Source organism: Sinohyriopsis cumingii, chromosome 1 (genome assembly GCF_028554795.1).
Source record: "Sinohyriopsis cumingii isolate HCF-2022 chromosome 1, ASM2855479v2, whole genome shotgun sequence".
NCBI classification, from domain to species: Eukaryota; Metazoa; Mollusca; class Bivalvia; order Unionida; family Unionidae; genus Sinohyriopsis; species Sinohyriopsis cumingii.
Genome location: NC_142961.1, coordinates 79,733,266 through 79,748,831, shown reverse-complemented (window position 1 = coordinate 79,748,831; position 15,566 = coordinate 79,733,266). Strand labels below are relative to the sequence as shown.

The window sequence follows — 15,566 nt, the reverse complement described above, 5'->3', positions numbered from 1 at the left end:
GTATATATTCAGGTTAATGAACGAAATATAAGTACGCAAATTTTGACATATACAAATCGACGACTGTAAGTACCCACTGAAATGTATTATTATTGCTTTTTTGCATAAAACCACAAAAATGATACGCACACAAATAATTAAAAGGACAATATAATATATTTCTAATGCTAAATAATAATAATAATAATAATAATAATAATAACGCTTTATCGTACTAAACTCGTTGCAACTGTATCCTTTGCTTCTAGTAATTGCTTCATTGACAAGACCTAACGTGTTTTGATTTTATCAAATTCTGCCAAATATCACATGGCTAAACTAACTGACTGAAAGAATTTAATTTGTGTCAAAAACAAATGATGCAATTAATCATCCAGATAATATCAAGTTTACTTTTTGCTATTGATTCCTTTAATGGTGACTGACATTGCTGTATAAATACTGATATACAGAAATATACTTGCACAAAATAAAGCGTGGGGGGTGGGGTGTATTAAAAAAGATACACGTACAATTAAAACAGCAAGCGTCGTAAAATAATTTGTATAGGTTTATCGATACGGCGATGCGGACTTTTATTGTAAGTACATGATCCTCTCTCTCTCTCTCTCTCTCTCTCTCTCTCTCTCTCTATATATATATATATATATATATATATATATATATATATATATATATATATATATATATGTATATATATATACGAGAAAGCGTAAAAACTGTATGCAGTTACGTATTAAATAACTTTGTAAACTTACTGACTACTTTAGGTAGATGGATATCCAGACTGTTTATTAATTTAAGATGTATCTTGTCAATGCTGGGTTTGATTATCATATACACTACAAATTTTGTCAATTGGTTGATTGAGCGGATGTCGTTATTCTTCATAACTTGAGATGGCAAAGTTGTTCTCCGTAAAGATTAGCGCAAGGTATGTACCATGGAACGTACCTTAAAGAGGTCTCTTACGTAACACCATCGTATCCAGGCGTCATTCTCAATGCAGAGTTCTAATAATGAAATCCACATTAATTTCATAGAATGTGATTAAACGATTTCAGTCATATTCATTAAAAAAGATGTCAATTATAACTCAATAATTACACGAATGAGAGAAAATTAATGAAGCACGTTGAGTTTGTATGTTACAAGTGTTTGAGTTATAAGTAAGACGATGCTATTTTCACATAATCAGATCAATGTCATAAGTTGAACTCATTTGCAAAATAAATGCTTTTCATGTTAACTGTTTCTACTGGTGTAGACATATTCAAGAACTTTCAGAGCCACACTGATATAGCACAACCATATATGAATCACGCAATCGGGTATGGGCTTACAGAAGTTCTGTGACATCTAGTAAGTTTAATAAAGGCCCTCCTAAATCGAGAGTGTAGGAATGGGTACAAGAAAGGATTGATTGTGGAATTTATCCAAAGAAGCCAAAAGGTTATTTCAAACTCTACATCCCCCACACAATCAAAACATACGGATCGAATCAGCGCTGCAATTTCATACGGCATCCAACAAATTCCGAAAACAATTACAATGATGAATAGAGATCTGGCTGCTTTCTGGTCCTTATTGTTGTTCTGAAGACGTCTTCCTCTTGGAGCTGTTCTAAGGTGCCCATTTATCTGGATTTGTTGATGATATGTTGGGTACATGTTGCTAGTGACATACACTGACGTCGATGGCTCTCTTTCAGTTGATGCCCCTGGCTGCACCGAAATGCTGTTGGTAGCTGTTAACCCCTGAAGTCCGCGGGATCTTTTGCGAACACTTATATACACCATAACGTTTAATACACCCACAATTATAAAAGGAATCACGAATTCAAAAACTACACCAAAGAATAAAACAGGCCAATTGTCAAAGAATGGAACATAGCATTGACCCGGTGGCATACTAATCTTGCCTCCTATCAGCTCCCAAAGCAAAATCAAGGGCATATACACAAATGCTGGAATCAGCCATGGGATCAAAAGGAACACAAACATCATGGTATCTGTGCGGTGGCTTCGGGCCCAGAAAGGATGAGCAATCTGAATATACCTGTCTAAGCTGATAATGCATATATTGTATGTCGATGCTGCTGGAGTCACATAGTCAACGACCAACCAGAAAAAACACAAAGTACGTCCGATGTGCCATGTTCCGGTGAGAACATATGGAGCATAGAATGGGATACTAACGGAGCCGATAATGAAGTCAGATACTGCTAGGTTAAGGATGAGATAGTCACTGAAGTTTCTGAGAGACCTCTGTGTGGCGAAAGCAACGATGACCAACAAGTTTCCTCCTGCGGTGAGCACGACCGTAAGACCTATTAGGAAGGCAATGATAGACCATGTTGTACTTGTGAACAGAGGCTGTGTTATTTCTGATATGACGGTGGTGTTATTTCCGTCCATCCCTCTTAATTCAACACAGAAAGCTTGATTATCCTTTTACAGTTGGAATTACAATAACATTGTCTTATTGCAGAATAAGTTGATATGTGTAACGAGTTGAGCAAGATTGTTCTAAACTATCAATGTATTAATGAGACAAATGGTGTAGTTACAATGTCAAATATTATTTTAAACATTTGACAGTATAGCAGCTTGGAAGTTAAATTCAGAAAAATAGTGTTGAATTTGACTCTGAAACGTCTTTTACGTCTTTCTATTGACTGTATTCTCATAAATAAAACAACAGTTTATAATTCACGTATTCCCAAGATGTTATCCGAGAATGAAGGTAGAATTGAGACTGCCATACTAGTTTTCACAGAGTAATAGTATCACTTTCCATTACAACCGTTCTGTGTGATATGGCGGACGATAACTCTTGTTATATATGATGTTGCGGTACTACCGTGCAACCAATACAAACCAATTATCGACTGTTAAGTTTTGTTTGCTTCATAGAAAAAACAATGTGCGTGTAGCTGTGTCAGAGTGCAGCATGCTGGATATCAGTGATTATTAGGGACAGGGCTGTCTGGAATGAATGATAGACAGTATGTTTTAATATTAGACAACCTTAAACATTTTGATTGGGTTTATGACAATAAAATTAATGTAACTCTGATCTCTAATCTACTATCCGCATTCCTAATCCTGAACATTTGACAAGATTAGTGTAATGCTTTTTGACAGAGAAAAGTATTGTTCTGCTGATTATTATGGTGGTAGTGGTAGCAGAGTACTATTAACTGTTTAGGGTGAGTAAAGTCACTGTATATTTCCGCTTGGTCATCCTGTTTTATTGTATAGGATCATCAAAGTTCCTATCCTAACTCTAATAATAACTATTAATTTATCCTGCAAAATGTTTACGCTGCAAATACGTCCTCTTTACGCGTACTCGCAAAGTTACCTACATACATATAGATGAGTCCCGTTCCACATAGTAGCATCGAAACGCTTGAACCGTACACTCAATAAACACTTTTGTGTTCCTCGACCGATGCAAGTATAATTTTAATGATCCGTTCTCTGAATTACTAAAATTTCAAAAGCACTTTAAAATGGCATATTTAAAAAATGTATTTGAAGCTTTAAAAGGTGGGTCAGGTACATATGAATTTGAGTCATCTTGAGATTTCAATTTAGTTTATCTGACATAGCTGAATTAATTTATTGTCTTGATGATTAGCAAAAACTTTCAATCAATAAGTCTGCCACTCATCATTTCTTATGCTCTTTAGTTGGGTTTGGAGGAAAAGACTTTGTTCGAAGACGGAAATTAATAGTTTCCGTTATCTTACTTTGCAAGTTTCTCTAATGGCCACGACATTAAGAAACTGGTTAATGGCGACGTATATGTGAATTCTGGATAGAACAGTATATACATGTCACGAAAAACAACTATTTGATCATGTGATGAACGCAAAAATAACCTTGTAAAATGTGAAATTTAGGTCATATTGACCTTTTATTATAAGGGTGTTGCATTACATATATTTAAGTTTATTTATATTTGATTTAAGTTGTGTTCGATTTAATTTTATTGTTTGTGGGTTTTGGAGACTTTTTTATTTTCTTTACATGTCAATGTAATGTAATTTTGTTTACTCGGAATTTGATATTTTCCAGAAAATTCAGTTTGACCTGAGTTTTCCTTAGATACGTAATAATAGAAACACGTGTTTCTATTTTTGGCTTAGTTCCTGGCCTTGACTGAGGGTCAAATAAACAACTTTTTAAAGGAGTGAAATGATTAGCCCTTGTCAAGGACATGTAAACATGATCACGTCATCCTCTATCTCGCAATATATTTCGCAATTAGGCATTTCTAAAATTGCGAAATACTTAGCATTAATAGTGATGTTGAGAGAGAGAGAGAGAGATCTCAGAGTCCAGGGCTTTTAAACACTTGATGTCAAGTTGTTTTCTTCTGTTGTGACAAGAAATGAACTTTTGAGTTTTTGAGTTATTAGTTAATTTTTCTCCAAATTATTTGGACTCTCAAAGATTAATTAGTTTCTCTGGAAATATTATATTCATACAGAATTCTTGAACATGTACATTTATTGAAAATTCTGTTTGGATTTCCAAGACCGGAGGATAAATTATTGTGTTCGTACAATGAACTGTATACTTCAACACAGTACAGGCTACAGGATAAGTCATCGCCTTCCATCTTGGATTCTTCGTCAGGACTCGAACTTGAAATCATTAGAACATTTCAATATTAGCACTGCACAAACTTTATTCGTGGATTATTCTTGTATTATTTTTGGATTTGATTCTGGAAACCGTAAGTTCCCATATTTGTTCATTTTTACAGTATTTTTACAGGGAAATAACTTATTTGTTATATTTTCCAAAGCTTCTTGTTTTCACTCTTTCTTGTGTTACTGTTTATTCGAGCCTAAACACGTAACATAAGAGCAGGACAAATAAAGATCTCTGATATCATTTAGTTTAACGATCCTAGAATGGTCAATGTTTGAGAAAAACTTAAGCACAAATTTGAAACAAGCCTGTGAAGCGTAATATATGGGTCACATTGATATATCTTTGTGATGAAGATGAAGTACCTATCAAGGAATATATATGCATCCACTTATCATTTTTCATAATTACAGAGTTAAAGCCACCACATTTAACCAATAATGTAAAACTGATCTCAAAAGTTTGCCTTCTTTGCCAAAACCCCAAGGAGTAGGTGCAATGAAATCCACTCAGACTATGCCTAGAACATAGGAAGAAAGAATGTTTAAGACGCAGATACGCTGTATATCTGTATGTACTTTTACCTGTGAGGATACCATGCCCGGGGAGGGGGTATTACAAAATCTATCCTCTGCTTCGTAGGTGTTAGCTTAATGAAATCAGTTTAGAGCCTGACTTTGCTTTGTAAGAATTAATCTGCCTGATAAAATTTGACCTATGTTTTCTTTATTTTTATTAAGATACAGGATACTAATTTAGAAATGTTCGTTGTGTCCCGCAAGCAACCTTTATTACAATATTACCTCTAGACTCAACAACATAAAGTTAGTAGGTTGTCTTAGAACATACGGTGTATAAATAGATTGAAAATCTATGTAGAATGTTTTAACCTGTTATTTGCTTGATACTGAAAAATATTGTTAACAAATTCAATGAAGTATGATGTTACCTTAGGGGATCTGTGTAATACCGAGTTTTAAACCAATGCCATTTTATACTGAACGAACTGTGTCAGTGATAAAATATGTTGATGTAACACAGCGGTATAATAATAATATAACAACAACAACAATAATAATGTGTTTTTAAATACACAAAATATATAAAAAAAATTGAAAATGAATTGTATGTAGCTGTCATTGTCTATGAACCTGTTGACAAACTTATACAACCAGCTAAAAGTAACAGCAAGAGAAAGAGACAGACAATTAGATATGTTAGAAATATATTATGAGAATAATTTTAATTATATTTGTAATAATGGATTTATCAAAATTTGGTTTAACAAAATATGGGGAAAACCCTTTTGCAAGAAGCGATTGATTTTTGTAAAATTCTTAATTAAAGTTGCAAGAACACAAAATGCAACCAAACATCTAGGTAAATTTATGTTGTTAAATGTTTCCAAACTAGCAAATTAACCAAAGGTTCATTTTGCTATACATTGTGATTGTGAAAGTATTTATGAGTCAATAATTAGTTGCAAACAAGACTTAAACAGATAAGAAAAAAATTCTACTGTAAAAAAGTATTACAGTTAAAGATTAGACAACAGATAACTAATACTATTGTTGAAAAAAATTCTCAGAATCTTTAGATGTTATGGCGATTATATGAGATTTAAGATCGGAAGAAATATATCTAAAAATCAGACTGAAATACTAAACAATGACTAAGATAAATCTATGTATAGACACGTAGCATGATGTCATAACCCAGTCATTTTATCCTGACACGTGGCCGACCAGTCCTAACAATAACTCTTAATGCCGAGCGCCTACAGAGGCAGCTGTTAGTACCATTTTTTAAAATAAGTCTTTGGTATGACTCTTCCGCGGTTCGAACCTCACGCATCCAAGACGAACACTGTAACCACTAGGCCGCCGGGGCGATGTTAACTATTAGGAATAAAATGAATTAAGGCGCTGTATTGAATAAATTGATTCGACAGAATCAGATACCACATATCTGCTGTTTTTTCTGAAGATAAATTATTCTTTCTTTGACTAGATTTGAATAAAATAAGCTGGAAACTCAAAACCTGCCAAGAAGAACATTGAGGCTACAGCACTTTTAATGCGGCTCCTTACAAATGAATTTAAAACTATAGGTAAATGGATATAGGGGTTGGGGGAGGGGGTTCAAATAACTAACATCATAATAACTGGACTCTCAGTGCTACAATATAAGACACCGACCCTGATAGCAACTATGTGGGGTGATTGGGAGATAGATCCCGCTACACCCTCATCGTAAATGTCAGGGTTGATGTCTTGCACTGTTTGACTATTGGTCCTGTATCACTATAACCATTTACCAATAATCTTAGTTTCGGAGGTAGGGGACAGTTTTTTTATGCACAAATTTAATGCCGCATTCACCGGCGTAGTATTATGAAAAAGTCATAAAAATAAAATACACAAGTGAGGTCAAAAGGGTCCATATTTTTATACCTATATTAAAACAGAGCACAAGAATAGTATTCCAGAAGAGTCAATGGCACTTCATAGCAAAATAAGTTTTTGCACCCCAACTCCAAATTTGCACATGCGTTTTTCACGTCCGAAGGTCAGTTATGACACCACGTGATGCTCACAGTGCAAACACAAGCCCTGTCCCGAGATGATAATTTTGCAAACAGTGTGTACTGAACAGGCTAATGCAATTGAAAATAGTAACTGAAACTAGTGTTTACTGCTAGGAGAGGCTAGCTCTTCTTCCTAGCCGACTATTGGTATTTCACTATCTGCGTACTGCAGAGTAACTATGGAAGGTGTACATGCCTGGCATCAGTTTCAAGAACAGCACAAGCCCGAAACACCAAGTTCACAAACAGATCAATATATTTAATTAGTAAACAAAAATAGTTGAACAAGTCACACCATAGCATTCAGTTAGGAAATTTGAGAGCGGCCAATTTACGAAACTATCCACTGCCACTTTCGTTTGAAAGTGACCAATGTAGGTAGCCTAAACTGTCGATGAACACGAAAATAGATTTCTAGAAACGAAAATTAGGTACTCACATGTTTAGACAATAGCGATTCGGCCAAGTCACAATGAACTCATCAAAGCATCACACCTAAGAGTCATTCGAATGGCAAACAAAACAACAGATTATTTTCTTTGACTAATTAACTTCTACTCAGATCACATATGCCAATTCAGAAAAAAATATTAAGATCATGCTGTGGAATTATTACAGCCTTAGATCTCCTACCATTGGTAGAATTTGTTTGTCGCTGACTTAGCTATTAGGTTATAGATGGCGAATCTCCTTTCTATAAATAGCTACGTAGCAGAAGTCCTCGACATGAATGTGTACACTTAAATAAGGCTCTAAAACTGATAATAATATCTGTAAAAAAATTTTAAAATAATATAGGAATAAATATAACTGTACAGAATTGTAATTATATGTTGTCTTTACCTGCGTTTATCGTAGTTTAAACTGTCATCCGTCGACTCACGCAGATTACATTATGCCGTTTGGGCGTGTTATTTGACAATTCACAGTTTATACCACAATAAATTCAGGAGAAAAAAATTTAAACTCTTAACTAGAGAAACAAAACAAGTATAAAAACGTATGTTTCCAATAGGAATTCATCATCATCATCATCATCATCATCATCATTAGTCCCGTAGTCTGGTAGACCGTTGGGGCACCGCATAAGACCGAACAACCAGCTTCCTCCTTTATTCTCGATTTTCCGTCTTTCTTAGTGAGACGCTCAATGCCAAGTATGTCCACTCTCGAATGTTATCTTCCCACCTCTTTCTTTGCCTGGCTCTCTTTCTTCTTCCTTGTACAGTGCCTTGCAGGATTGTCTTGGCAAGTCCTGATGTTCGTGAGACATGCCCATACTAATGCAGGTTGCGTTTTCCCACTGTAATCAGGAGGTCTTCGTGAGGCCCACTGGCTTGTCTGATTTTTTACATTATTTTTTCATTGGTGACACGGTCTTTGTATGTGACGCCGAGGATCTTTCGGAAACATCTCATCTTTGTGGCCTGTACCCTTTTCTTTAAGTCAGCTGTTATGCTCCATGATTCGCAGGCGTAGAGAAATATGGAGATCACCAGTGAATGCATCAGTCTGACCTTTGAACTAAGTGCGATGTTCTTGTCGTTCCAGATGGGCTTCAGTTTTGTCAGCGCTGTTGTTATCTGTGCAATCTTGAAAAGTACTTCAGGCTTCAATCCTTCATCTGTTACCGTTGCCCCCAAATACTTGAAGTTGTAGACTATTTCTAGCTTCGTACTTTGGACCCGGATGTTAGTGCTATATCCTTGGTGTTGTTGGTCATCATTTTGGTCATCTCTGCACTGATGTCCATGCCGTAGGCTGCTAAGGTTTTGTTGAGGTTCTCTACTAAGCTAGCTAATTCTTGCTTATTTCTTGCTAGTCCATCAATGTTGTCGGCAAAACGTAAGGTGGTGACTGTTTTGCCAATGATGCTGACGGTCAATTCATGCTTTTCAAGCGCATCAGTCATGATTCTCTCCACAAAGATGTTGAATAGTGTGGGAGAGAGCAGACAGTCTTGTCTGACTCCAACTGTCGTTCTGAACCAGTCCCCTATGCTGCCGTTGAAGTATACTTCACTAGTGGCCTTGTTGTGGAGGTGCTGTATTACTGTGATGAGGTTGGCATTGTTGTTGTACAGTCTCATGGTCGCCCACAAGGCTGCGTCTCCATCCCCGTTAAATGCCTTCTTGAAATCCACCAAGACGTGATATAGATCTTGCTGGTGATGGATGTACTTCTCGCACAATATTATAAGGTTGAAGATCTGCCCTGTTATGTTGCGCACTGCTCTGAAACCTGTCTGCTCCTCGGCAATGATCTTTACAGCCTGTGGATTTAGTCTGTTCAGCAGTATCATCAACATGACTTTGCTTGGATGGCTTATAGGACTGGTTGTACTGTGGTTGTGACACTGTTGCAAGTTGCCTTTCTTGGAGATTGGGTCCACGGCGATTTTCATACTCCTGTTTGCCAAATCTTGTTGCAGATGTTTGTGAGGGCGCTAATCATTGCTTCTCCCCCAGCTTGGATCAGTTCTGCTGAGATGTTGTCCACTCCTGCTGACTTCCTCTTTTTCAGCGATCTCACTGCGGCTTCTACTTTTTCACGTAGGATAGGGTGGTTGTCGTTGTTAGCTGCTGGAGGGACGTTCAATACCTCTGGATCTTTTGTGGCTCGGTGGTCGTAAAGTTCTGCGTGGTACTCTGTCCACCTTTTCAGAATATCTTTTTCTTTTGTGAGGCATTTGTCCTGTAAGAAGGTAGCCCGCCGTTGTTTTGTGCTTTGTTAGAACTTGGACCGGTTGGTATGCTTTCCTGTTGTCGTTCCTTTTCAAATTTCCATGAATGTCTTTCAACTTTTCTTCTATCCAGATCTCTTTTGCTTTTTTCATGCTTTTTTACTTCCTGATTGACTGCCTTGTACTGCTCTGCCCCTTCTGTATCGTTCTTTTTCTTTTTCAGCTACCTCCTCTTGTCACACAGATTCAGGACCTCAGCTGTGACCCAGGGCTTCTTGAATGTGAGGTACTGATGCATATTTCAATACAAAAAAGATTAATTGCAGCACATCGCAATGTTTTTTCCCCTGGGCAATGCACAGACTTATCTGAGAACTGTATGCCATTAAAGCTCAAGGCCTTCATCTTAACTTGAAAGGCGTTCGTCTCCAAGTAATGCATATATGCCGATAAGTATTTAATTTAAGTTGCTATCCCTTGATACTTTCCAAATAACATTTAATATTTCCGTTTGCGGGACAATGTTTGCATTGATATAAGGATGTTAGGAAAGATGCTGATTGTCAAGAGGAATAGAATCTGGAAATTCTCTATTTTCATAGTCTCGTGGGGTGTTACTAACATTCCCGGAACTATTGTGAATAAAGTGTATTAGTTAGTTTTAAGTTTGTGTGATTTACATGTGTGATAGATTTAATTATAAGTTTGTGTGATTTACCATTGTGGCACACCTATAGTTTAGCAGCTTGATTTTGATTATTATATATCAATAATTTAGTTGTGTGATCAAAATATTTTAGTCATTGAAAATAGAACAAAATTCAATACGTTATTGATGAAAATTAGTGTAAGTATTAAATTATGAAAAAAGAAGTAAATAATAAAGACTCTAAACAAATATGTATCTGTATTGTCATAATCAATTATCACATATCTATGTTTGTTACAATTTCACTCTTGCAGACACCATTTTATAAATGTAGTTAGGAACTATTAAAAATTTATGTTGATGGTGCTTAGAGCAGCTGCATTGTGATGTCAAGCCTTAAAATAATAGTATGTCTTCCTTCCTCATTACAGTTTTTCTCCGCATTTAGCTGGAAGATTACAGAATCAAAGTCTCTAATGTTTCTACCTTTTATCTTAATGAACGGGTCACCAGCGTTGACAAGAAATACAAATCTTGGTCCTTCCCTCACGAAAACATATATTCATTTACCAACATTTCAGATGAATTAGCAGTATTCTATTGATGCCTCTTTTAAATGTCTGCCTCTTCATACTGATTGCTTTCGTTTTAGTATGAAAACAGATTAATGGAGTTTGGGTTTGTTATTTTCTTCTTGCATTTATGTGTACTGGACAGTAAATTATTCCATGAAAGTATTATATCACTATTTATTTATTTAACACAAAGCTAATATAAATGTATTTTTCTTGTGACTGTACATTGACCTGATTGTTATAGTTTTTCCATACTCACAAAGAAAAACACTTTTCAGAGAGTTGTTCCTCGCCTTCAGTAAAGAGAAAATTAAAGGTTTAGAATTTGGAACCTGATCAAGGTTGAATCCTTAGAACGACCCTGATTTTTAACCCTTTGGTAAACGTCCAAGATTTTGGGATGAAACCCACAATCACGGTGGTTTTCAGAATTTCGTTACTTTCAGCGTTAACATCAGAGCGCGTGCGAAAGAACTTACTCCGCCGTTCAAAGGTTACCAACCTACAGCGCCCTCTCAAATTTAGCTTCTCATACACATCTATGACGAATAAAGTACATTACATTTTGCCTTTACATATTTTACTACAGCGCAGTGTTGGTTGCAGCACAGAGACAGTACGATGAACGCCAACAACATATAAGTGGTTCTATTATATAATCAACTGGAACATCATAAAATGCCATTGGAAACCCCACAGTGTGACACATACAGTATTGCGAAAGGATTCACGTCTGTAGATAATGCAAGAATTAAACTGCCCGAGCATTAGTGCGTTTGTAAATCGACAATAGCATGAAGGCATCATATCGATTCGTCACAGCGGTAAATAAAAGGCTATTAAAGTTTTGAAATACTTATCCTGAGCACCTTGACAAAATTAACTGAGTTAGGCAAAGCGTTGAAAAGGTCACGATGACAACTCGGCAAAGGATAATAATAATGCTCCAAAAAGTCTAAGTATTATGTTATACAAGAGAAATGCAAGCCTCTGACGTTAACTGAGCATCCTTTCCGTATGAATTTAGTCTTTCTTACCGATGAAACGTTTAGCGCAAACAGTAAGGATGAAGAGAGTTGGAGTATACGCGTGAATCTGGGAAATAAATTGGTTTTCCCGGAAAGCATCCAGACGTCTTGACGTTCAGATATTGTGATTTGGTCAGGATTAAGGAAGAAGCTAGTGACCGTGGAGTTGTAAGTGCAAGTCTCATAGTTGAAATTGCACAAGCGCTTTTGTGACAACAACGTCATCATACACTTAAATAACTGCCATTCCCAACAACATGCAAAAATACATGACGTTCCGGCTGGGTCAACTGCAGTTCATTGCAGTTTCTCAATACTAGCCTGGACAGCAACCAAGCCAATGGAGCTTCACCAGAGATGATCACTTTATGCTTACTCGTCAATATTGATGCGCTTCCCCCTAACACGCTAAGGAATCTATAAATACAAGTACATTAGCAAATGGGATACGTTTTCTAAAACTCGTCGCTGTCCCGCGAAGGCATTTCCGACAACGCTTATGCGCACACGAACAAGGTCTGGTCACCATTTGATTGTCAAATTCTCTAAGATTACAACGATCTTTACGTGTTGCTGCTTGCGATTGTCTCTGAGGCTTTCTACGATAATGCCATGCTAGTGTACATGTTCGATCCCGCTCATAAATGCTTATCGCCTGCAATGGTGTCGGATGCACTGCTGTTGAAAAGCAATATCGAGTTAAAACGCATCACTCACGTTGACCAGCATTTGTTGACCAAACGTGGCATTCATGGTGGGATTTTCATCGTATGTAGCCATTACGCTTGCAATTCATGCGTGATCGGATATGAGCCCACCCTCCAATTTGTTACATCATGCATAATGTCTCAAATGACCTGTACAAATGGATTATGATGCAACTGATGCCCGAAGGCAAGTCTGATAGGGTGGATCTCGTACCTGTGGATGCAAAAAAAAAAACATTAACGAGCACAACAACAACAACAACTGCATTGGTTACTCAAAGTCCGTTTGGAATACCCCAATGAGCCTCATCCTGCCCCACAATAATTATACACTGTACTCTGAACTATATCGATAGCAACTGGTGTGTTAAAATAATGTCGCTACATTTGAATAAACGAATACGTGTCTATTCGGAAAATCTATCGGCTGCACAAAGTAGCCTCAGCACAATTGCCAAGCTGTACTCGGTGCCCATCGATGATAAAACAAGTACCTCGTTGGAGTTCGAGACAGTGATGGCCTAAATAGAATCCATCTAGCGATTTCGAGCACAGATATGGATCGGAGGCACGGGTGTAAGGTGAAATTGCTTGCATTTGCAGCATACACAGTGGAGAGAATGTTAGAATACATCTATGTTACTGTCATGTACTGTCGCTGAAATTTCTTTGGATATTGTACTTGTGGAAATTGTACACCATCTAAGCACACAACTAACCAGAATGACTGCTCCAATGTGCTGGCAAAATCAATCTGAATTAGTCTACAGTAAAAAAGGAAAAAGAAATTTTGCCAGTTTTGACGATACCAGTTTCTGAAAGTGAACTGAATAAATTACCAAATACATAAAAAATTTACGAACATTATCTGCTCTTTTTCTTTTTTACATTATACCTCTGCTGTCCAGGAAGTGCAAATAACCAAGCGGAGCTTGAAGTTGTTTGATAGAGGCACATCTGAAGTAAGGCTAATATGCATAATCTATAACCAAAGTATATCCATCATACACCAAAAATAAATGGAACTCAAACTGTTTTTATAAAAACATATGATACACAAGATCTTTTTAAAATAACCAGTATAACCAGTGAGGAAGACATGGGAAATTACTTTTCTTTAAAAAGCTAACCTAGGCAAATACGAAACTGTAGAGCGCCACCTAATCAACGTCTGAAACGCATCGTGAGTGGACGCTCATAGTAAGGTCCCAGACCCTTGATTTAGAACCCACGGCGATTCGTTCCCGATGTATGGGTGTTTGCAAAAGGAGGAAGGTTGGGTGATCTAGTAGATTTTAACCATGAGCAGCAACAAAACTCTGAAACCTCACCCGCGGCCCACGAGTGAGTGGAGGCCATGGTTTTTACAGGTTGGGAACCTAGCGTTTGCAAAAGAGGAATAGTCAAGGGGTCAAGACGGAGTTAGCTGTGAGCAGTATACAAAATCTAAAACCTCATTCACAATCTACGCTCTTCCTAATATTTCTTTCATTACGATACCAAATGGGCTCTCGAAATATAAGTCTATATTTGCAAAGATATATTTAGAATAAGACAAGTCACACTATGTGTTATTAATCATATTGAGTGAACAGAAAGATTTAACGAGATTGAATATTTAGGGAACATCTTACGAGGGTTGTGCTGGCTCCACGACAAAACAAGACGAACAAAATAAAATCTAAACAATGGGATGACGAAAATTGTTGCGGTAGAATTATGTGCTGTAAAAAGGAAATGATATTGTGATTTGTTTAATATTTGTGAACCAGGTGAAACACTTGTGTCACTAAAATAAATGCGAGAAGTAAATCAGTCGCTTCGAACTTTAAAGAACCGCTTCAGAATTAAATGTAGCAAATCACAATGGAGGTTAAAGACGCTTTATTCAATAAAATTATTCCGTTGAAAAAATCGGGAAATGTTTGCTGGTATTATAAGGGAATTTTAAATGACAATACAAATGTATGTATCATCAACAATGTAGAAGATCGGATATTTCTGTTCAGATCTGTGCAAACAGATTACAACATTACATGTGAAAAACATACTAAATGTAATTCAGTAAATAAGGTTTAGCATTTTATCAACATTTTAAATAAAGTATATGAAATAATTTGAGAAGCTAAGAAATTTGTAATGCGTGCATAGATATAAAGTTTATCGGGAGCAATAACAACATCGGATTCAGCTGTGAAAATACAAGTTGTAAATAAATGAGTTACGCGTGCGGGAAAGAATAAGTCGAACCGATGGGAAAACGAAACAAAAAATATCAAATACGCATTTTATCATTTAACATTGCAGGTTAATAAATAACAATCCATAAGAAGAAAGTCAAACAAAGATTGGAAAAGAATAAAAATGTAATGCACTCTTGAATGTTAAAATGTGTTCATAAATCATGAAAATGTGCAATTCAATATTGTAGTTGCAGTTGTGACATTAAATAATATTTATGTTACTTTTATTTTTATTTTTGTTGCTTTTAATCCATTTTATTTAAACAATTGTTTCATTCATTTTATAATTTCCGCCGATTGTGGCCTTTGACATCTCATTGAGAAATTTGGTTTCCAGCGTGTGGTAAATTTTTTTTAGATTAGTGGCTATAAACTGTTTGAATAATACGAGCAAAAAACTAGTATTTTACCATAAAAAAAATGAAGT

At 36.3% G+C, this 15,566-nt stretch overlaps 1 protein-coding gene across 1 annotated transcript; it reads right to left on the bottom strand.

The window, feature by feature from the left end:
- Positions 1-1,319: 1,319 nt before the first annotated feature.
- On the bottom strand, positions 1,320-2,417 carry LOC149807200 (histamine H3 receptor-like). Its single transcript, XM_089952042.1, has one exon. It carries the CDS (start codon positions 2,415-2,417, stop codon positions 1,320-1,322), a length of 1,098 nt encoding a protein of 365 aa, XP_089808168.1.
- Between the last annotated feature and the right edge of the window lie 13,149 nt (positions 2,418-15,566).

Excerpts from the sequence above, each read along its gene's own strand:
- LOC149807200 (XM_089952042.1), bottom strand. The coding sequence starts at position 2,417 with ATGGACGGAAATAACACCACCGTCATATCAGAAATAACACAGCCTCTG.